This window comes from Anomaloglossus baeobatrachus, chromosome 4 (genome assembly GCF_048569485.1).
Source record: "Anomaloglossus baeobatrachus isolate aAnoBae1 chromosome 4, aAnoBae1.hap1, whole genome shotgun sequence".
Classification (NCBI taxonomy): Eukaryota; Metazoa; Chordata; class Amphibia; order Anura; family Aromobatidae; genus Anomaloglossus; species Anomaloglossus baeobatrachus.
Window position 1 is genome coordinate 29272894 of NC_134356.1, and position 22558 is coordinate 29295451.

Here is a 22558-nt window from a genome sequence, read left to right on the forward strand (position 1 = left end):
CTCTAGCAATCTATCCTTTCTAGGCATCACCGAAACATGGCTGACACCATCCAACTCTGCCTCCCCAGCTGCACTATGCTACGGTGGCCTGCACTTCTCCCACACTCCTCGCCCTGGCAATAGACAAGGTGGAGGAGTGAGCCTCCTTCTTTCTAACAACTACAACTTCACCACAATCCCACCTCTACCCTCCCTCGACCTGCCTTCCTTTGAAGTGCACTCTGTCCGAATCTATTCTCCCTCCAACCTCCAAGTGGCTGTCATATACAGACCCCCGGGCGCCACCACTGCCTTCCTCGACCACTTCTCTGCCTGGCTTCTACACTTTCTCTCTGCTGACATTCCCACCATCATCATGGGTGACTTCAACATCCCCACTGACACTCGCCAACAAGCTGCTTCCAAACTCCTCTCCCTTGCTTCGTCTTTTGGCTTAACTCAGTGGTCCACCTCTGCCACCCACAAAGATGGACACACACTAGACCTTATCTTCACCCGCCTCTGTCCCCTTTCTGACTTCACAACTTCCCCCCTCCCCCTATCTGACCACCATCTTCTGACCTTTTCAGCCCTGTCCTCCTCACCTACCCCCCCTGTCCAGCACCTAGCACATCCCCGCAGAAACCTTGCACACCTCAACATGCACACCCTCGCCGACTCTATCCTCCCACTGTCCTCCATATCGTCCCTCCACGACACAGACAGCGCCACTACTTTCTACAACACCACCCTCACATCAGCTATTGATTCAGTCGCTCCCCTTGTGCATGGCAGAGTGAGACGAATCAATAGACAACCCTGGCACAACAGCCTCACTAAAAAACTGCGGCAAAGGTCTAGGGCTGCAGAGCGGCGGTGGAAGAAAACGCACTCCCAGGAAGACTTCACCACATTCAAAAATGCAATTCACACATTTCGTTCAGTCCTCACCTCCGCTAAACACGACTACTTCAGAAACCTCATATCCTCTCTAACACACAACCCCAAACAGTTATTCAACACTTTCAACTCCCTCCTTCGCCCACCACTGCCCCCTCCAACCTCCCTCATCTCTGCAGAAGAATTTGCCACCTATTTCCAAGAAAAAATCGACCTAATAAGGCAAGTCTTCTCTGCTCAGCCACCACAACCCCTTCATGTAGCTGACCACTGCCCCTCCCCCATAAACTTCCTCCCCACCATCACCGAAGGAGAGCTTGCACGTCTGCTCTCAAAAGCGCACCTCACCACCTGCGCACTTGACCCCATGCCATCCCACCTCCTTCCCAACCTCACCACCATCCTTATTCCAGCCTTAACCCATCTCTTCAACCTATCTTTAACGACTGGAACCTTCCCCTCTGCCTTTAAACATGCAACAGTCACACCTATCCTAAAGAAACCTTCCCTCGATCCAACCTCTACTACCAGCTACCGCCCCATATCACTACTCCCACTTGCCTCAAAACTCCTGGAACAGCATGTCCATGCTGAACTTTCCTCCCACCTCTCCTCTAACGCTCTCTTTGACAACCTACAGTCCGGCTTCCGTCCACATCACTCCACCGAAACTGCCCTGACTAAAATCACAAATGACTTGCTTACTGCCAAAGCGAACAAGCACTTCTCTATACTCCTACTCCTAGACCTGTCCTCAGCCTTCGATACCGTTGACCACTCCCTCCTACTACAGATCCTCTCTTCCCTTGGTGTCAGAGACCTCGCCCTCTCTTGGATCTCTTCATACCTCTCAAATCGCACTTTTAGTGTCTCCCACTCCCACACAACCTCTTCATCCCACCATCTCTCTGTTGGCGTCCCTCAAGGCTCTGTCCTAGGACCCCTACTTTTCTCTATCTACACATTTGGCCTGGGACAACTCATAAAGTCCCATGGCTTCCAATACCACCTATATGCCGACGACACCCAGATCTACCTCTCTGGCCCAGATGCCACATCTCTGCTGTCCAAAATCCCGAAATGTCTATCTGCTATATCCTCCTTCTTCTCCTCTCGCTTCCTAAAGCTCAATGTGGCCAAAACTGAACTAATCATCTTTCCTCCGTCTCACCTACACTCTCCACCTGATCTATCTATTACAATAAATAACACCACGCTCTCGCCAGTACCCAAAGTTCGCTGCCTCGGAGTGACCTTTGACTCTGCCTTATCCTTCATACCACACATCCAATCCCTCACCACCTCCTGCCGTCTTCAACTCAAAAATATTTCCAGAATCCGCCCTTTCCTCAATTTGCAATCTACTAAAATGCTAGTGCATGCCCTCATAATCTCCCGCCTCGACTACTGTAACATCCTCCTCTGTGGCCTCCCTGCCAACACGCTTGCCCCTCTCCAGTCCATCCTTAACTCTGCTGCCCGACTTATCCACCTCTCTCCTCAATACCACCCCGCTTCTCCTCTCTGCATGTCCCTCCACTGGCTTCCAATCTTCCACCGTATCCAATTCAAACTTCTAACACTGACCTACAAAGCTGTGCATAATCTTTCCCCTCCGTACATCTCCGAACTACTCTCCCACTACACTCCAACACGTCACCTCCGGTCCTCCCAAGATCTCCTCCTCTCCTCCTCTCTCATTCGCTCCTCACACAACCGACTCCAAGACTTCTCCCGAGCATCCCCAGTCTCCTGGAACTCGCTGCCTCAACACGTCAGACTATCCCCTACTCTTGCAAACTTGAAACGGAACCTGAAAACGCACCTGTTCAGAAATGCCTACAATCTACAATGAACTCGCTGCCGCCCGACCACCGTGCGCAGCTGCCGCCCGACCACCGTGCGCAGCTGCCGCCCGACCACCGTGCGCAGCTGCCGCCCGACCACCGTGCGGAGCTGCCGCCCGACCACCGTGCGGAGCTGCCGCCCGACCACCGTGCGGAGCTGCCGCCCGACCACCGTGCGGAGCTGCCGCCCGACCACCGTGCGGAGCTGCCGCCTGACCTACACCCCACCTATTGTCTCCTCCCCATAATCCTATAGAATGTAAGCCCGCAAGGGTAGGGCCCTCTTCCCTCTGTACTAGTCTGTCTACTGTAACTTGTATACGTATTTTGTATGTAACCCCCTTCTCATGTACAGCACCATGGAATTAATGGTGCTCTATAAATAAATAATAATAATAATAATAATAATAGGGGAGTATATTGGGTGGACTTTTTATAGGGGCAGTATATTGGGTGGACTTTGTATAGGGGAATATATTGGGTGGGCTTTGTATTGAGGAATATATTGAGTGGGCTTTGTATAGGGGAGTATATTGGGTGGACATTGTATAGGGGAAGTATATTGGGTGGACTTTGTATAGGAGAAGTATATTGGGTGGACTTTGTATAGGGGAGTAGATTTGGTGGACTTTGTATAGGGGAGTATATTGGATGGGCTTTGAATAGGGGAGCATATTGGGTGGGCTTTGTATAGGGGAGTATATTGGGTGGACTTTGTATAGGGGAATATATTTGGTGGACTTTGTATAGGGGAATATATTGGGTGGGCTTTGTATTGAGGAATATATTGAGTGGGCTTTGTATAGGGGAGTATATTGGATGGGCTTTGAATAGGGGAGTATATTGGGTGGACTTTGTATAGGGGAATATATTGGGTGGGCTTTGTATAGGGGAATATATTGGGTGGGCTTTGTATAGGGGAATATATTGGGTGGGCCTTGTATAGGGGAATATATTGGGTGGGCTTTGTATAGGGGAATATATTGGGTGGGCTTTGTATAGGGGAATATATTGGGTGGGCTTTGTATAGGGGAATATATTGGGTGGGCTTTGTATAGGGGAATATATTGAGTGGGCTTTGTATAGGGGAATATATTGGGTGGGCTTTGTATAGGGGAATATATTGGGTGGGCTTTGTATAGGGGAATATATTGGGTGGGCTTTGTATAGGAGAAAGTCACCTTCGGGCTAATATTTTATGCAATTGGGTTTCATGCAAAACAAAAAAATTGCACAGTTTACAGTCTATTGCTGGCTGCAGAATGAGTTAACTAAGAATCCATCAGTGAGCTTATTGCAAGGGGGAGTTAGTCTGTTATCGGTCTTTTTCTGAGCTCTACTTGGTTGATTTTTGACCACATGAAAGTTCAGTTCAACTTTGATGTGGTCTGTAATCATTATAGTTACAATAATTGATGAGTGAACACTACGATGATCGAGTGCTCGTTACTGGAGTCGATCAGGTCAGATGCTTGGACGGGCTCAAGTCGAGTAACGAGTATAATGGAAGTCAATGATTGGGCAGAGCGGCTCTCAGCCGACTTACAGCCAGCCATAAACAGAGCATTTCCAGTGGGGGGGGGGGGGGGAGGTCAGGATTTGGGGTTTTTCACTGCAGGGAGCTGGCTCTTGTTGGATCGTTCACTAACGGCATATCTGAGCACCCGAGTTTCGAGTGTACCCGAGTATCGGGCAGTGGCGAGCACGCTCTCACATCATCAGTTACAATATCTCCATCATAACGCGCTCACTGACAGATTCTTAGTTAACTCATTCTTCAATTTAAATTTTCAATGAAACCTGAGTGCAAAAAATAGAGTGCCCTTAATGGCAAGAATATCCTTTAAGATTTTGTTGAGGGCCTCAGCACTTATAAGACAGGATTCTCTTTCTTAGAAGTAAAATTAAGTCTTCTTTTTATAACTCCTGACCTCATGGACTATAAATACAATAGAGAAATGTCCTTACTAAGTAACATTGGGTAAAATTACCGGTGGTGGGCACGGGACGGGTCGGCCTTCTGCTGCAGGATGATTGATGGATGTGACAGCTGCTGTGACCGCTCGCCTTGGCTTTAATTACCGCACACCTGTTTTCCTCCATTAAGTGCAAGAATAACATGCTATACTGCAAAGCTTTCCCTTAAGACTCAGCATGATGCAATCTTTATAGGGCTACTGTATTGTCGCAATTTGGGGACTTAGGGCCCACCCAGGAATAACCACATATGGTCCAATAAGTAATTACACACTTTTCAGAGGCAATAAATCCCAAAAATCCAACCCTAAAAATAGAGGAGAGGGACTGGACAACCCTTGTGTCCAAACAATCAATACAAGTGTATGTAATCTCCCAAAACTCAAAATGCAGTATTATATATGACTCGAAAGCTAAATGCATTTAATCTTCAATCCTTATGCAAATGGATTCAATATTGAATTAATTTTTTTTTCGTGTGAAAAATGTGAAATGTTTCATTTTCTGTGGCAATGTAATTTTCAAGAAATTTCTTAATTCTTTTTTTTTGCAGTTGAATTTGCTGTGTAGACTGGTACAAGACCAGCAGAGTCATTTCACTATTTTTAAAGACCAGGAAAAATAAATTACTCCCAATTATGAGGATGCCTTATAGCAGAAAGTGCAGCAGGGTGGGGTGGAGGTGAAGTATAGCCCCATCCTCTAGGTAGTGGCAGAAGAACTATATGCTAAATTTTACAAAGAAGTCTTATTTAGGCATCCTGATATTTAAATGGAGAATCATTCATTTTTCATGGCCTCTAAAGATAGTGAAATGACGAAATAGCAAAGTCAAAAAAGAGATAGTGAAATGACTCTGCTGGTCTTGTACCAGTCTACATAGGTCAAGAAAAGGATAGTGAAATGACTCTGTTGGTTTTGTACTAGTCTACATAGCAAAGTCAAGAAAAGGATAGTGAAATGACTCTGCCGGTCTTGTACCAGTCTAGATATCAAAATCAAGAAAGATAGTGAAATGACTCTGCTGGCTTTGTACCAGTCTACATAGCAAAGTCAAGAAAAGGATAGTGAAATGACTCTGCTGTTCTTGTACCAGTCTACATAGCAAAGTCAAGGAAAGGATAGTGACATGACTCTGCCGGTCTTGTACCAGTCTAGATATCAAAATCAAGAAAGATAGTGAAATGACTCTGCTGGTTTTGTACCAGTCTACATAGCAAAGTCGAGAAAAGGATAGGGAAATGACTTTGCCAGTCTTGTACCAGTCTACATATCAAAGTCAAGAAAGAGATAGTGGAATTACTCTGCCGGTCTTGTACCATTCTACATAGCAAAGTGAAGAAAGATAGTGAAATGACTGCTGGTTTTGTACCAGTTTACATACCAAAGTCAAGAAAGAGAGTGAAATGACTCTTCTAGTCTTGTACCAGGCTACATAGCAAAGTTAAGAGTTAGTGAAATGACTCTGCCAGTCTTGTACAAGTCTACATAGTAAAGTTAAGAAAGAGATAGTGAAATGACTCTGCCAGTCTTACACCAGTCTACATAACAAAGTTAAGAATGAGATAGTGAAATGACTCTGGTGGTCTTGTACCAGTCTATATAGCAAAGTCAGCTGCAAAAAAAACCCCAAAACAAAACAAGAAATTTCTGCCTATTGTAGTTGGTCTTGTGGACATTGAAAATACAATATTTCACGTTTTTTCACACGGAATTTTTGTTTTACTCGATATGAAGCAATGTAGACATATTGTCATGTTGGGCTAAGTTGTCCATGTTTGAATTTGCGAAATTGTGTAATTTAGTTGAATGATGTCCCACTGTTATAATCTGTTTCTAAAACAATATTTTTTTTTATTCTTCAGTCCTAATTTAGCACTCGAAGAAGACAAAACACATTCCAGTCCCCAGTGCGCCCCTCTCAATTGTCTCTCCAAAACGCCCCCCAACCCATAGACTTCAAAAGAGATGCTACCTTGGGACAAAGCGGTGGATCGTAGATCACTGATCGCAACCAGAAGACTGAAGAAGCCTAAAGTCTGGACTTTTACCACTTCGGAATTCAGACCTGCGTAAAGAAAACGAGAAGCACAGAAGGAACGTCTGATTATCGGAGGATGGTCCTTTGATGACCTCTATCGGCAGAAGCTGGTGACAAGGGAAAAAGAAGACTGTTCCCGTAACTCATCAGCTATAGTATTCCAGGATACTAAAGCCAAGATTTGAATCTTTGGACACATTTTTCACTATTCGTAGAGCGGTCATAAGGTTGATTTTTATTTGTCGTTAACAGCATGCTATTTATTTATTTTTATATATATATGATTTTGCACCCTTTGCTGTGATCTAAACCCGTTAGGTGAAGACTATTCTTTGGGACATTGTACGATTTGTCTGTCGATAAAACATTTTTTATTTTAATGGAATGTAGTGTAAAGGAGCTACATCCAAGGGATCTTGTTTTTGGGTTTTCTTAAAACATGGGCAACTGGATTGTGAGGGACATGGATCCGAACATCGGTATAGATTGTTTGGTTTCTCAAATGGTTAAAAATGTACAAAAAATCCCCATACTTATCGATATACCAATGATGAAACAATGTAGAAAGCATCTCCCTGACCGTCCCTTAACCCCTTGTTCAACTTTTCTTCTGAAACGCTTTAAAAACCTTATTGGTAATAGAAGTGTAAAAGAAGGGGAGAGGAGGGGGATGAAGCTGCAGCTTCTAAGTTAATATTTATCGTTATACCGATGATGAATTAATGTAGAAAGCATCTAACAAGCGTAAGGTGGCATCTTCCTGACCTCCCAGTAGCATCTAATTGACCTTTCGATCTATAAAAGTTTAGAAACTTCCTTGGTAATTTGAAGTATAAACAGAGGGGAGAAGAGGGGGATGAAGCTGCAGCTTCTAACTTAGTATTTATCGTTATACTATTGATGAATCAATGTAGAAAGTATCTAACAAGCGGGGAGGTGGCTTCTCCCTGACCTTCAGGTAGCTTCTTGTTACGCTTCCATCTGTAAATGTTTAGAAACTTCCTTGGTAATCTGAAGTATAAATGGAGGGGAGAGGAGGAGGATGAAGCTGCAGTTTCTAACTTAGTATTTATAGTTATCCCGATGAGGAATCAATGTAGAAGGTATGTAACAAAGGGAAGGTGGTTCCTGACCTTCTGGTAGATTCTAGTTAACAGTTCAATCTGTAAATGTTTAGAAACTTCATTGGTAATTTCAAGTATAAAAAGAGGGGGATGAAGCTGCAGCTTCTTTGTATTTATCGTTATACTATTGATGAATCAATGTAGAGAGTATCTAACAAGGGGGGAGGTGGCATCTTCCTGACCTCCCAGTAGTTTTTAATTCACCTTTCCATCTGTAAATCTTTAGAAACTTTCTTGATAACTTTAAGTATTAAAGGAGGGGAGTGGAAGGGGATGAAGCTGCAGTTTCTAATTTAGTATTTATCATTATCCTGATGATGAATCAATGTAGAAAGTATCTAACAAGCGGGGAGGTGGCTTCTCCCTGACCTTCAGGTAGCTTCTTGTTACGCTTCCATTTGTAAATGTTTAGAAACTTCCTTGGTAATCTGAAGTATAAATGGAGGGGAGAGGAGGAGGATGAAGCTGCAGTTTCTAACTTAGTATTTATAGTTATCCCGATGAGGAATCAATGTAGAAGGTATGTAACAAAGGGAAGGTGGTTCCTGACCTTCTGGTAGATTCTAGTTAACAGTTCAATCTGTAAATGTTTAGAAACTTCATTGGTAATTTCAAGTATAAAAAGAGGGGGATGAAGCTGCAGCTTCTTTGTATTTATCGTTATACTATTGATGAATCAATGTAGAGAGTATCTAACAAGGGGGGAGGTGGCATCTTCCTGACCTCCCAGTAGTTTTTAATTCACCTTTCCATCTGTAAATCTTTAGAAACTTTCTTGATAACTTTAAGTATTAAAGGAGGGGAGTGGAAGGGGATGAAGCTGCAGTTTCTAATTTAGTATTTATCATTATCCTGATGATGAATCAATGTAGAAAGTATCTAACAAGGGGAAGGTGGCATCTCTCTGACCTGTCAGTAGCCTCTTGTTCACGTTTCCATCTGTAAATGTTTAGAAACTTTCTAGTTAATTTGAAGTATTAATGGAGGGAAGAGGAGGGGGATGAAGCTGCAGCTTCTAACTTAGTATTTATCGTTATACTGATGATGGATCAATGTAGAAAGTATAAAAAAATGGAAAGGTGTCATCTCCCTGACCTTCCAGTAGATTCTAGTTCACCTTCAAATTGCCAAGGAAGTTTCTAAATGTTTACAGATATAAGGGGAGAGGGGAGAGGAGGGGGATGAAGCTGCAGCATCCAACTAAATATTTGAGACGGAGAACGACGAGGAAAGCTGGTTAAGTAGAGATATCTGAATGGCTCAGAGCACAAATCAGGTCTAATACTTGATAGCAGAAAGGCAGATGCCACTCGAAGGGTCTAGCGAATCGATTTTGATCATTTCTACTTGCAGTGTTATTGGTAACGATAAGTATGGTCTACTACATCATATATATGCAAGTGTGGAGAAAAGAGTATTACATTAATAGGAAGCTTATAAACTGCCATTGCCTGTGCAATCCAATCAAGGGGCAGTAACAGCTCTTAAAGGGGTTTTTGGGGATTGAAAAAAAAAATGAAGGATGAAAGAAGATGTCACTATGAACAAATTTCTAAATAACTTTAATTAGCTAATCACAATTATTTTGTCTAGTGAAGTAATCATTAAACTACATTAAAATGGCCGCCATCTTGTTACATGACCTAGGACAGGTACCTGTGAACCTAGCTGCTTTGAGGTATTGTGAAATACTACAGAAATACTTAGATCAGCCTCAAATCGGCAGAAATTTCCATTTTTATTTTTACAGGTCACTTGTCAGCTTTACTGTGTAGACTGGTACAGGTTCAGCAGAGTCATCTCAGGATCATTAGATGGCTATTGCATAGCAGGATGCCTAAATAAGCCTTGAAATATCATGAAAAACTACATAAATACTTAGTTCAACCTCAGTCAGCAGAAATTTCCTTTTTTATTTTTACAGCTCACTTGTTAGCTTTACTGTATAGACTGGCACATATTTAGCACAGTCATCTCACAATCTTTAGAGGGCAGGAAGAATTAATGACATCCCTCTTGTCTAGCAGGATGCCTAAATAAGCCTTGAAATATCGTGAAATACTACAGAACTACTTAGTTCAACCTCAATAGGCAGAAATGTCCTTTTTTTGCAGCTCACTTGTTAGTTTTACTGTGTAGACTGGCACAAGTTCAGCAGAGTCATCTCACAATCCATTAGATGGCTATTGTATACCAGGATGCCAAAATAAGCCTTGAAATATTGTGAAATATTACAGAAATACTTAGTTGAACCTCAATCGGCGGAAATTTCCTTTTCTTTATTTGTAGCTTACTTGTCAGTTTCACTGTGTAGACTGGCACAGGTACAGCAGAGTCAACTGATAATCATTAGAGGACAGGAAGAATTAATGACATCCCTACTGTATAGCAGAATGCCTAAATAAGCCTTGAAATATTGTGAAATACTACAGAAATACTTAGTTCAACCTCAATAGGCAGAAAGGTCCTTTATTTTTACAGCTCACTTGTTAGCTTTACTGTGTAGACTGGCACAAGTTCAGAAGAGTCATCTCACAATTATTAGAGGGCAGGAAGAATTAATTATATCCCTTTTGTATAGCAGGATGCCTAAATAAGCCTTGAAATATTGTGAAATACTACAAAAATACTTAGTTCAACCTCAATACGCAGAAGTTTCCTTTTTTGCAGCTCATTTGTCAGCTTTCCTGTGTAGACTAGCACAGGTTCAGCAGAGTCATCTCACGATCATTAGATGGCTATTGCATAGCAGGATGCCTAAATAAGCCTTGAAATATGAAATACTACAGAAATACTCAGATCAAATTCAATCGGCAGAAATTTCCTTTCTTTTTACAACTCACTTGTCAGCTTTGCTGTGTAGACTGGCACTGGTTCAGCAGAGTCATCTCACAATCATTATAGCGCAGGAAGAGTTACTGACACTCCTTTTGTATAGGAGAATGCCTAAATATGGCAACAAACTAAAATTTTAGTGCTGTAGTGATTTCTTCCCTAGAAAAAAACAATAGTGATTTTGCTAATTAAAGTATTTATGTTTTTTTTTTTCTTCAGACCTTTTTATTTCTCCTATTTCTGGAGAACCCCTTTACATTATGCTGTATGATGTTTTGTACAATTTAAGATTGCTATTTTAGGTGAGTGTTTTTCTTTTTCCAAATATTACTGAAATTTTAAGTAAGGTTTATCAACTGCAATACCTCCTTTCACCACTATGCCGGTGACCACCACCATCCATAGACACCAATGCAACAGCGCCACCAGCTTTCAGATCTTTACTCGGATTCAAACCTTAATCTTTGAAATGCAGTAACTTTGGAACGGAGCGTGTTCTAGAAAGGATGGAACCCACGTTTTGGTCTGCAAGAAGTGTTTTACATCTTGAGTATATTCCAAATATAGGTGCTAATACCCCTTTAAAATTGTTTTTTTTATGTTGTAACCATTACTTTTACCATACATTTCTGTGCATTTTACCAGGATTACATTTGTTGATCTCCTCTACTGAGATGCGTTTTTTTGTTTTTGTTTTCTTAAGGTTTTCCTTGATCTTGAGGAGTAGGTGTAAGTTTAGATTTATTTTTAAATCAAGACTGATATACTTGACCAAAGACTGGTCCTTATTATTATTAATGATGATAGCCTGCACAAATAATTGTGATTGAGGTGGATTGGATAGTCAATGACACAGCGTGTTCTCCATGCACTGATACGTTTATGCACTTGACCGTTTTTTAGTACTATAAGGTTGTTGTTGCTTCTTATTATACTTTTATGCTAATATCACAGTTATTATGGTGGGGTATGGTATGACACTCACTGACTTTGGATTCTGCATTTTAGGTCTTCTCCAAGTTACCTCCCACTCACTGTGGAATAGACACTTAGATGTTGACCTTTTGAATCGTACAAAAAAAAAAAAAAAAGAGGTCCTTCAACTTTGGTCCCAGTTTGGTTACCAAAAGCCATCAAGATCCACTATTCCATCTTACCTGCTGTTGAATTAACATTCGATGACAAATTTTCAGGTTGGACCATGATGGTCCACGATGAGCTTGGTGGTCCATGATTGGACTATGATGAGCTTTATGGTCCATGATTAGACCATGACGAGCTTGATGGTTCATTATGAGCTTGATGGTCCATGATTGGTCCTTTGTGGTCCATGATGAGCTTGATGGTCCATTATATGACTATGATGGTCCACGATGTGGTTGATGGTCCATGATTGGAACATGATGAGCTTAATGGTCTATATTTGGATCATGATGATCCATAATGAGCTTGATGGTTCATGATTGGACCATGATGAGCTTGATGTTCCATGATTGGACTATGATGGTCCACGATGAGGTTGATGGTCCATGATTGGACCATGATGAGCTTTATGGTTCATAATTGGACCATGACGAGCTTGATGGTTCATGATGACCTTAATGGTACATGAATAGTCCTTGATGGTCCAAGATTGGACTATAATGGTCCATGATGAGGTTGATGGTCCATGATTGGAACATGATGAGCTTGATGGTCCATGATTGGACCATGATGAGCTTAATGATTCATGATTGGACTATGATAAGCTTGATGGTCCATAATGGTCCATTATTGGACCATTGGAGTCCATGATTGGACCATGATGAGCTTGACGGTCTATGATAGAACCATGATGGTCCATGATGAGCTTGACGGTTCATGGTTGAACCACGATGATGTTCTAATGGTACAGAAAAAGAGAGGACCTCCAACATTGGTCCACTTTGCTTACCGAAAGCCATCAAGATCCACTATTCCATTTTAACTGCTGTTGACTTAACATTTGGTGACTAATTTTCAGGTCCATGATTAGACCATGATAAGCTTGATGGTCCATGGCTGGACTATGACTGTCCACAATGAGCTTCTCATGATTCCCTAAATTTAGAAAATGTGCAGAGGCGTATGACTTGAAGTTCCTGGGCCTAAAGACAATATTTGGAATTGGGCCCCCCGCTATTTATTATGTGCCAATTATAATACTAGTGTCTTATGTGACTATTGGGTCTCCAGGTCGTGGGACTATAGATATGTCCCTAAGAGTTCACAGAACCCCGGCAGAGGTTTGGGCACTCTATATAGCACCCTTAGTTCTTTGGAGAATTTCATGGGGCCCATACAAAAATGAATACATTTTGGTGCAAATCCCCCTGTAAAGTAAAGGGTTCATGATTTATAGTTTTTGAATGTTTTATGTTTTTACAAGAAGGAATCATAGTTTAAAAATGGACTATGAACAGGTTGAACGGTCAATGGAGTCACAGCCAAAATGTAAAATATATTTGGAGTATGGGAGCTCCAAGTGAAACTCAAAAATATATGTAAAAGTTATGAGTTGATTTTATTTTCACCTATGCAAAAAAATGTGGTTTTTTCATAGTATAAAAAGGGACAATAATTGCACTCTCGTGCTGCATCACTTAATGGGAAAGTTAATGCAAAAAACACCAAATATAACAACTCTAAAAATTGGGAACTTTTACATATTTTTTCTTGAAAATCACAGAGGTTCCAAATGTCTCCATTGCCAACAACGTCAACGGAAACTTCTTGTATACTGACCCGATATTCTTTGATATGGAAGGGTCATGGCGACTCAACAGGTTGTCTCACAAGGTAATATTTGGACATAGGACTTAAAGGGGTATTCCCATCTCCTAATATGTAGTAGGTCTAATAATAATATTATTATTATTAATAATAATAATTGCAAATCCCTCCAATTAGAAATGTAGCATAGTTCTCCTAATATAGACATGTCTCTTACATGTGACATTTTTTTTAATTTCATATAGCGGATCTGGTGGTTACAAGAAATAAAAAAATTCTTGGTGACCAACAACGTTCCAAAAAAAGGGACCCTGTCACCTCCTGGACCCCAGTGTTTGTGATATGAGGAAGGTGCAGACTGGGATGACCAGAATCCATAAGTTATTGAAGTGCAAAATATGTATTAGAAATAAAAAACAACATTTTCTGGCTGCGGAAGATGGAGGTCGGCATCAAATTTTACCAAAATTGTGAAAAATTAAAAATTCAATACACTAAATTTTCTTCAGCCTGGAGATGTTATTGTGCAGGTTATTAATCATAAAGTTTGTGTATTCATAGGAAATACAGTTTAATGTTAGAACACTGGATAAGGGTTTAGCTAACACATATAGCTTCTAAAGGAACAAAATTTCAGGAGATTTTCCTGAATTTGGAAAGCAACAATAACAAATGTGGAACATAATGTTCATTTTTTATTATTTTTTTACTTATAAATTATAACTAATAGGTGATTCAATTAATTTAATTAATATATATATTTTTTTATTTAATTTTAATTTATAGCAAATATTATACTTTACTTTTATCCTAATATTTTATGCTAATTTTGTTTTAGCCTTGTGAAACCTCAAAATTAACAAACATGGAATATTAAATATTTCTGTCCTCATTAGTATGTCATATGTTTTGAGAAAATGTTTATGTCCTACATACCAATATAGCTATATTTATTTAATTTTTTTATTTTTATTGAATTTTGTGCTTCTTTGACATTTTATAAGATCAATAGATGAGAAATTGTCAAGTCAGGGATTTTCATAATTCATTTCTGTTAATACAAATTTACTTTTCAAATGAGTAAAAGTTTTGCAATTTTAATTTAGAATTTTTCAATAAATAAATCAGAATTTTATTATTTTTTTGCTTTTAAAATCATTAGTATTCTCCTTTTTCGTTGCCTAATTTTGAACTGTGTATTTTTTTGGGCTTTTTTTGTTTTACCACCAATATCTCATAATGTTAATGTTATAAAATTATTAATTTTCCGCTAGATTCTTATTATTTGATTATACTTGTATATGAACGGCATATTTCATCTCTTACAGCAAAGAAAAAATGTGTAAATCCTGAATATAAAATGTATTTGCCATATTCCTTTATTTATTTTTTGTTTATTTTTGTTTTTGCTCTATTCACAATTAAATTGATCTTTCCACTATTTGTACGGTGCGGCACGGAGTCAAATTTTGGTTAAAAATGAATTGGAATGTGAAATGAATAAAATTAAATAATCAATTTTAAAAAGAGGGTCTTTGTGTGATGCTCGTCACTAGGTGGCACTAGATACTACTTGTGTGCAGTGTGAACGGAGAGATATTCAGACAAGGCGGGGTCAGAAACCAGGAAGACACGACAGGATACAGGAAGCAGGCAGAGACTAGACAAAGACACCAGCTGAGGGTCAGGATTCCAGGAGAGAACATATAGGATACAGGGAGCAGGCAGAGACGTGGTCAGGAGAAGGTCTGAGGTCAGAAACCAAGTAGACACGACAGGATACAGGGAGCAGGCAGAGACGAGACCAAGACACCGGCTGAGGGTCAGGATTCCAGGAGAGAACATATAGGCTACAGAGAGCAGGCAGAGACGTGGTCAGGAGAAGGTCCGAGGTCAGAAACCAGGAAGACATGACAGGATACAGGGAGCAGGCAGAGACGTGACCAAGACACCGACTGAGGGTCAGGATTCCAAGAGAGAACATATAGGATACAGAGAGCAGGCAGAGACATGGTCAGGAGAAGGTCTGAGGTCAGAAACCAGGAAGACGCGACAGGATACAGGGAGCAGGCAGAGATGTGACTAAGACACCGACTGAGAGTCAGGATTCCAGGAGAGAACATATAGGATACAGGGAGCAGGCGGAGATGTGATCAGGAAAAGGTCCAAGGTCAGAAACCAGGAGGTAATGACAAAGACAGGGGGGCGGGCAGAGCAGAGTCAACAACAGTCCAGGCTCAAGAAGCCAAGATCAGATAACTGTACAGAAACAGGAGCCAAGAGCACTTACTGCAGAACCAGGAAGTACGACTGGCAACATTCTGGGCAAGCATGAAGCAGAGCACCTGGAACGAGGAGCATCTGCAAAAAATAAAAAAAAAGACAATAACTTGCCTAAAGGTGTATAATCACTATGAGGTGATAATGAACAGAGAAGACATCACAGGATTTTTATAAGAGGGTGGTCGGAAGAAGATATTCCGATTCAGTGCCCCATGGCATAGGTGCACCTATATCGCCATCTGTTGGAGGATCAGGGTCACCAGGAACCAATGTGTCAGGAGTGTGTTTCCTTGAGGGAAGAGTTAGAAGGAGATGCCGAGTCAAGTGACCACTGTAGTACAGTCACAAAATATAAAAGACTGGGCCATTAGCGGGAAGAGAGAGTTGGCACCAAGATCATCAGGGGTAGTGATGGGCGAACCCAAACTGTAAAGTTCAGGGTCTGAACACTAACTTCTCAGGTAAGTCTGTGTAATTGTTCGGCAACCCGGATAAAGAAAAAAAAAGAAAGGAAAGCAAAATGGGTATTAAAGCAGAACAATTATACTTACCAAGTTTCCGCGTAGCTGTCACACTGATTCCGGGTCTGCTCATTGAAGCTCATGAATATTCACTCCTTCCCCCAGCCACCATCTGTGACAGCATCAGTGATTAGTTGCAGTCAGGCTTTTGGCATCTGTGATTGGTTGCCCTCACACTAGCTGTCTGAGTCTCTGAAATGGAGTGTAAAAATAAACAATTGGAAAAAACGGATTAGGGTCCCCCGTCTTTTGATGCCTAGCAACGATATAACAGACAACCGGAGGCTGCAGCCCCCAGCTGTGCACTTTATCTTGGCTGTGTAGCAAAATCTGAGGGACCCCATGTGGCTTTTTTAAATAATGTTAAACAGCATGCGGTCCCCCCAAGTTTGATACCCAGCTAAGATAATGCAGAAAGCTGGGGGCTGGTTTTCTCATGCTGGGGAAGCCCATAGTTATTCGGCCCTCCTCAGCCTAAAATTAACATCTCGCAGCCAATACAGAATTGGCGCATCCATTAGATTTGCCAATCCTGGTGACTTGCCCAGCTCATTCCGATTGCCCTGGACCGGTGGCAATCAGGGTAATATAAAGGGTTAATGACGGCTGTGATTTTTGAAAAAAATCCCAGCAGTTATCAAGCCTGAGGTTAGTAATGGGTACTAACCCCCATTACTAATTGTGTAAGTAAAAAAAAAACAACACACAAAAAGACAGAGAAAAATGTATTATTTATTAACAAAAAAAGCCAAAAAATCCTCCTTCTCCAATTTATTAACCCCCAAAACACCCCTGCAGGTCCAATGTAATCCACATTATGACATCCCACTACTGTTCCGTCTCTGCTACATCCTGAGGTCGCAGTGCACAGTCAAATTAGAAAATGTGACCAATCACTGCAGCGTCCGGGACACACTGACTGAGCCGCAGCTGTGAGCTCACCTGAGGTCACAGCTGGCAGTTTCCACAGTACCCCAGCTGTGACCTCAGGTGAACTCAATTAACTCAATCAGAGACATCGGCAGTCTGACTGAAACCAATTACAGACGCTGTCACAGAAGATGGGCGGGGGAAGCAGTGAATATTCATGCGATTTAATGAGTGGACCCAGAAGCAGTGTGCCTGCTTCGGGAAACTCAGTCCTGCTTTAATCCCCATTTTACATCACCCTAGCTTTTACTACTACCATTTTATAACACTTACGTTTGGGTCCCTTAGACTTACATGAGGTTCAGCGTCCGGAGTCAAGTTCGGTCTTGAACCAGACTACTCCGGCCTGACCCACCAAACCCGAACATCTGTGGGTTCATCCATCTCTAAACAGGGGAACAGAGTCCCTCAGGCAGGAACACAGAGTGTCTGTTGGGGGGGGGGATTTGCCTTGGACAAAGGTATGTCCAGTGAAAGCAGATGGACAGGTATTTCTAATCAAAGCAGATGGGCAATAGTCCATCTGCTGAAAACAGGTTCAACCAGGATGGGAGGGATGAGTCTTGGTCAGTGAGGGGATAATACAGTAGACTGTTGACTTCATCCCTTTGCACCTGGGACTGCACATGCCCCCATTTCTGTGGGTTTAAAACTCCACAAGCTCACATGCTCTCTTTTTGACCACTAGCATCATGACGAGCATACTAGGCTAAGTAACCCATGGGACCCCAGCATTACCCTCCCCCCCTTGACCAAACTGCAACTTTCACCTGCATTATCCTTAACCCTTGTTGCTGTACCGCTATTAACACCTTGATTTCGTATCTAGGAATATCTAGTGTTAGGTGGGGTGGGCTGCTATCGTGTATGTGTTTTAGGGTAACGTGGGTGGAAAGTTGTTAGGATATTGCGGGTTTGATTGTATGTTAGCGGGTCCAACAAGATTCAGGACTGGAATTAATTCTGGACATCTGACCGGGCTCCAATCCCCTCACACGGCTATGGGGACCCAGGTATTGCGCTTTAAAATGGTGATAGAAAGGGCTAGGGAGCAAATGCGTTATACTTACAGAGTCTCCCGAGCGGCTGTAACACTACTTCTGAGGCCGCTCATTAACCCTCATACGTATTCACTGCTTGCCCTGCCCACCAGTCTTGCTGGCGTCTCTGATTAGTTGCAGTTAGACAGAGCCCTTACCCTGTGTGACGGCGTGTATGCCTGCATGGAATCACACATGTTGTGTATGTACTGTATGCATAGTGGTGTAAAATCAATAAAAATATTGCTGTAGGGTCCCCCCATATTATGATACCCAACACAGATAAAGTATACGGCTACAGGCTGCAGCCCCCAGCCGTGTGCTTATCTTGGCTGTGTATCAAAATAAGAGGGACCCCATACAGCTTTTCGAAATATTATCTAAATAAATCATTTTTTTTAAACGGTGTGAGGTCCCTCCAGTTTTGATACCCAGTCATCATAAAGCTGACAGCTGGGGGCCGGTATTCTCAGGCTAGTGAGGTTCCATGATTATTGCCGCCCCCCCCTTCCCCCAAGCCTAAAAATAGCAGACTGTATTGTGTAGCCTACTGAACCAAACTAAGGCAATGTGCGCACTAGAAATGTCCTTTTTCTCAAGAAACTTTCTTGAGAGACATTCTGGGAGTTGAAGATTCCCGCACCTGCGGGAAAAAAACGCACCAATTTCACGGTAAAAACGCATGCGTTTTTGCCGCGATTTTACCGCGATTTCATCGCGGATTTTCCGCAGGTTGTTTCTGACACATGCAAGTATAGAAATTCCGGGGTATTCCGCAGGTAATAATGGACATGCTCATTTTCTCAAGAAAGTTTCTTGAGAAAAATCCACAGCGTGCGCACAGCTATTTTTTTTACACATAGGTTTTGCTGGGAAATGTCTGCAGAAAGATTTCTAATCTTTCTCAAGAAATTTCCGCGGCAAATCCGCGGGTAAAACGGTCTAGTGCGCACATAGCCTAAGAGACCATTTTAAATGCTCAGGAAGCCTTTGCAGGTATTTTGTGGTAATTATTCTAATTTTCTGAGAAAAATGACTTTTGGGTTTTCATTGGCTGTAAGTCATAAACATTAACAAAAATAAACACTTCAATAGATCCCTCTGTGTGTAATGACTCTATATAATATATAGGAATAGATCCCTCTGTGTGTAATGACTATATAATATATAGGAATAGATCCCTCTGTGTGTAATGACTATATAATATATAGGAATAGATTCCTCTGTGTGTAATGATTCTATATAATATATAGGAATAGATCCCTCTGTGTGTAATGACTCTATATAATATACAGGAATAGATCCCTCTGTGTGTAATGACTCTATATAATATATAGGAATAGATCCCTCTGTGTGTAATGACTATATAATATATAGGAATAGATCCCTCTGTGTGTAATGATTCTATATAATATATAGGAATAGATCCCTCTGTGTGTAATGACTCTATATAATATATAGGAATAGATGCCTTTGTGTGTAATGACTCTATATAATATATAGGAATAGATCCCTCTGTGTGTAATGAATCTATATAATATATAGGAATAGATCCCTCTGTGTGTAATGACTCTATATAATATATAGGAATAGATGCCTTTGTGTGTAATGACTCTATATAATATATAGAAATAGATCCCTCTGTGTGTAATGACTCTATATGATATATAGGAATAGATCCCTCTGTGTGTAATGACGCTATATAATCTATAGGAATAGATCCCTCTGTGTGTAATGACTCTATATAATTTATGAGTTTCCCTTTTTGTAATGTATTACTGAAATAAATTAACTTTTTGAGGATATCCTAATTTATTGAGATGCACTTGTCTGTAGATATTGACCATGTCCACTAGGTGTCAGTATTGTAACCAAACATCTCACAAAAGGAACTTGTTATGTTATTTTTAGCTGAAGTTTTTGAAAACTTTTTTAGTGTAAACCATTATATTGATTAGATCTTAATCAAACTCTAAACTGCAGATGGCATCACCCGTAATTTCCAATGTCTGAGAATGACTTTTTTTCGGCAGCCGACAGGAAGTGCCTTTCTAGTTGTGGTCCCGCTGTGCCCCCAATTCCATCAGAGGAGTACCGCCACTTTTGATGAACCACTGCTTATTATTTACACACAATTTGCTAAGTATTTTCCTCCAGGAAAAGTATGCTTTCTCACAAGAACTTCCAGTTACTCTTTGAGATAACTTAGTTCCGCTTACAAAAAAAAATGTTCTGCAGCAGCTGGAATACACATTACAAAGTAAAGACCGAGTAAATGTCCCTTTTTTTTATAAACTATGGCGCAGCGGTTTAACATTCATGTCCTGTGGTGTCCGGCAATAGAAGGTCACAACATTTGACTGTGCAAACTGCTCCCTGACCTGGTTGATGTACCATATTTGGTATCCTATGTGTCTCCTTTGCTTTCATCCCTTTCCCATTAGGACCCTGCGGAGTTCCTCACCCTTTCAGCGGCTTTTCATCAGCACTTATTTGGGGTCTATATATGCCCTCATTTTCCCATCCATACTCCATGCTGGTGATAAGTCCTCTACCCTTTACAAGTCTTCAGTGCAAGCAGTCGGCTCACATTCAGCTGGTGTAACGTGGTTGTTGTTTGCAGTTCCTCTTCCTGAGGCATCTGGAGATAAGTTGTGGTTTCCTTCCCTTGTTTGTTATCCCTCGGTGTCCTTTAGCACTCAATGGTGTTGACTAAGCGCTCATCCCATCCGCTCCCTACTTAGGGCTCAGACTAGGGTCAGGTATCCTGCCCAACGCATAGGTGCGGAACCTATCTAGGGTGGTGAGGGAACCTAGCGCCCAGCGGTAGGTTTGGTTAGGGGTTACCATCACCCCTTCCCTACCTTTTCGCCTTATTTTATTCACTTCCCTGTACCTAGCGTAACAGTTTCACAAAGCATATGCATATCTCCTATACATCCCAAATCCAGAGGAACATTTGGGAAGTTGATGGTGTATTTCAGTTTTCTACTGCATCTACATCCGGTCATCAAGACAAAAAGCTTAATACAATGGTGGTGCAGGGAGTCATCAGCTCCCCTCTCCCCCACACAGCCTGCGCATGCCCTCCACACACAGATATCACTAGAAGGTGCCTGCTGCGCTGAGCCTCAGACAACATGGAGCGAAGCAGGTCTATTGAACTCAATTTGGGAACCTGGTTAGGTATTTGTGGGTATTTTAATCCCATTCTGAGCAAAGGGGACCTGTGGCGCCATCATACCGGGTGAGGGGCACAGCGGGGGTCTCAATGTATGAGGGGCGAAGCACGTGAACCTTTTTACTGTTTTTCAAAGTTGAGGAGGTCTATACAGTATATGGATGGATGTACACGGTAAACACGGAGGAGGAGACATTCCTAGGCGAGGATGTGTGGAATATCTGCCGTCTTCAGGAATGTGAAGCAGGAATACAAGTGGGGACCTGTTCCTTCAAGGAACTACAATATCTTTATTACTTCATCATCATCATCTTCTACGCCAGGTCACAGGTAGAACACAATTATGTACTGAGAACACCGGCCAAAACACACTGTCAAGAAGACCCATCCATCATGGGACAACACTGAAGATCTGACCCTGTGATACAATGTACAGTGTCAGTGTGCAGCTTGTATAACAGGTGCCCTCTAAATAATGCAGCACACAACCATTAATGTTTAAACCGCTGGCAAAAAAAATTGAGTACACCCCTACAGTAAGTGAAAATGGCCAAATTGTGCCCAATTAGCCATTTTCCCTCCCCGGTGTCATGTGACTCATTAGTGTTACAAGGTCTCAGGTGTGAATGAGGAGCAGGGGTGTTACATTTGGTGTTATCTCTCTCACACTCTCTCATACTGGTCACTGAAAGTTCAACATGGCTCCTCATGGGAAAGAATACTCTAAAGATATGAAAAAAAGAATTGTTACTTTACGTAAAGATGGTCGAGGCTATAAGAAGATTGTCACCACCCTGAAAATGAGCTGTAGTATGGTGGCCAAGACCATACAGTGGTATAACCAGACAGGATTAACTCAGAACATGTGCTCAGCGTCATATCCAGAGGTCGTCTTTTCATAATAGACATATGAGTGATGCCAGCATTGCTGCAGAGATTACAGAGGTGGGGGGCCCGCCTGTCACTGCTCAGACCATATGATGGACACTGCATCACATTGCTCTACATGGCTGTCATCCCGGAAGGAAGCCTCTTCTAAAGATGATGCACAAGAAAGCAGCAAACAGTTTGCTGAAGACAAGCAGACTAAGGATATGGATTACTGGAACCGTCCTGTGGTCTGAAGAGACCAAGATAAACTTATTTAGT

At 41.6% G+C, this 22558-nt stretch overlaps 1 protein-coding gene across 6 annotated transcripts in view; it reads left to right on the forward strand.

The window, feature by feature from the left end:
• The window catches only part of BICD1 (BICD cargo adaptor 1), a 203949-nt gene extending 188968 nt beyond the window's left edge, over window positions 1-14981 (forward strand). For 3 of the 6 annotated variants that reach the window (XM_075344177.1, XM_075344178.1, XM_075344183.1), the window contains one exon: window positions 6569-14981. In XM_075344177.1, coding sequence (XP_075200292.1) covers window positions 6569-6659 — 91 coding nt within the window. In that variant the 3' untranslated portion in view covers window positions 6660-14981. The remainder of the gene's footprint in view (window positions 1-6568) is intronic. The other 3 variants (XM_075344182.1, XM_075344185.1, XM_075344191.1) reach the window with 3 other exon arrangements.
• The last annotated feature ends 7577 nt before the right edge of the window (window positions 14982-22558 follow it).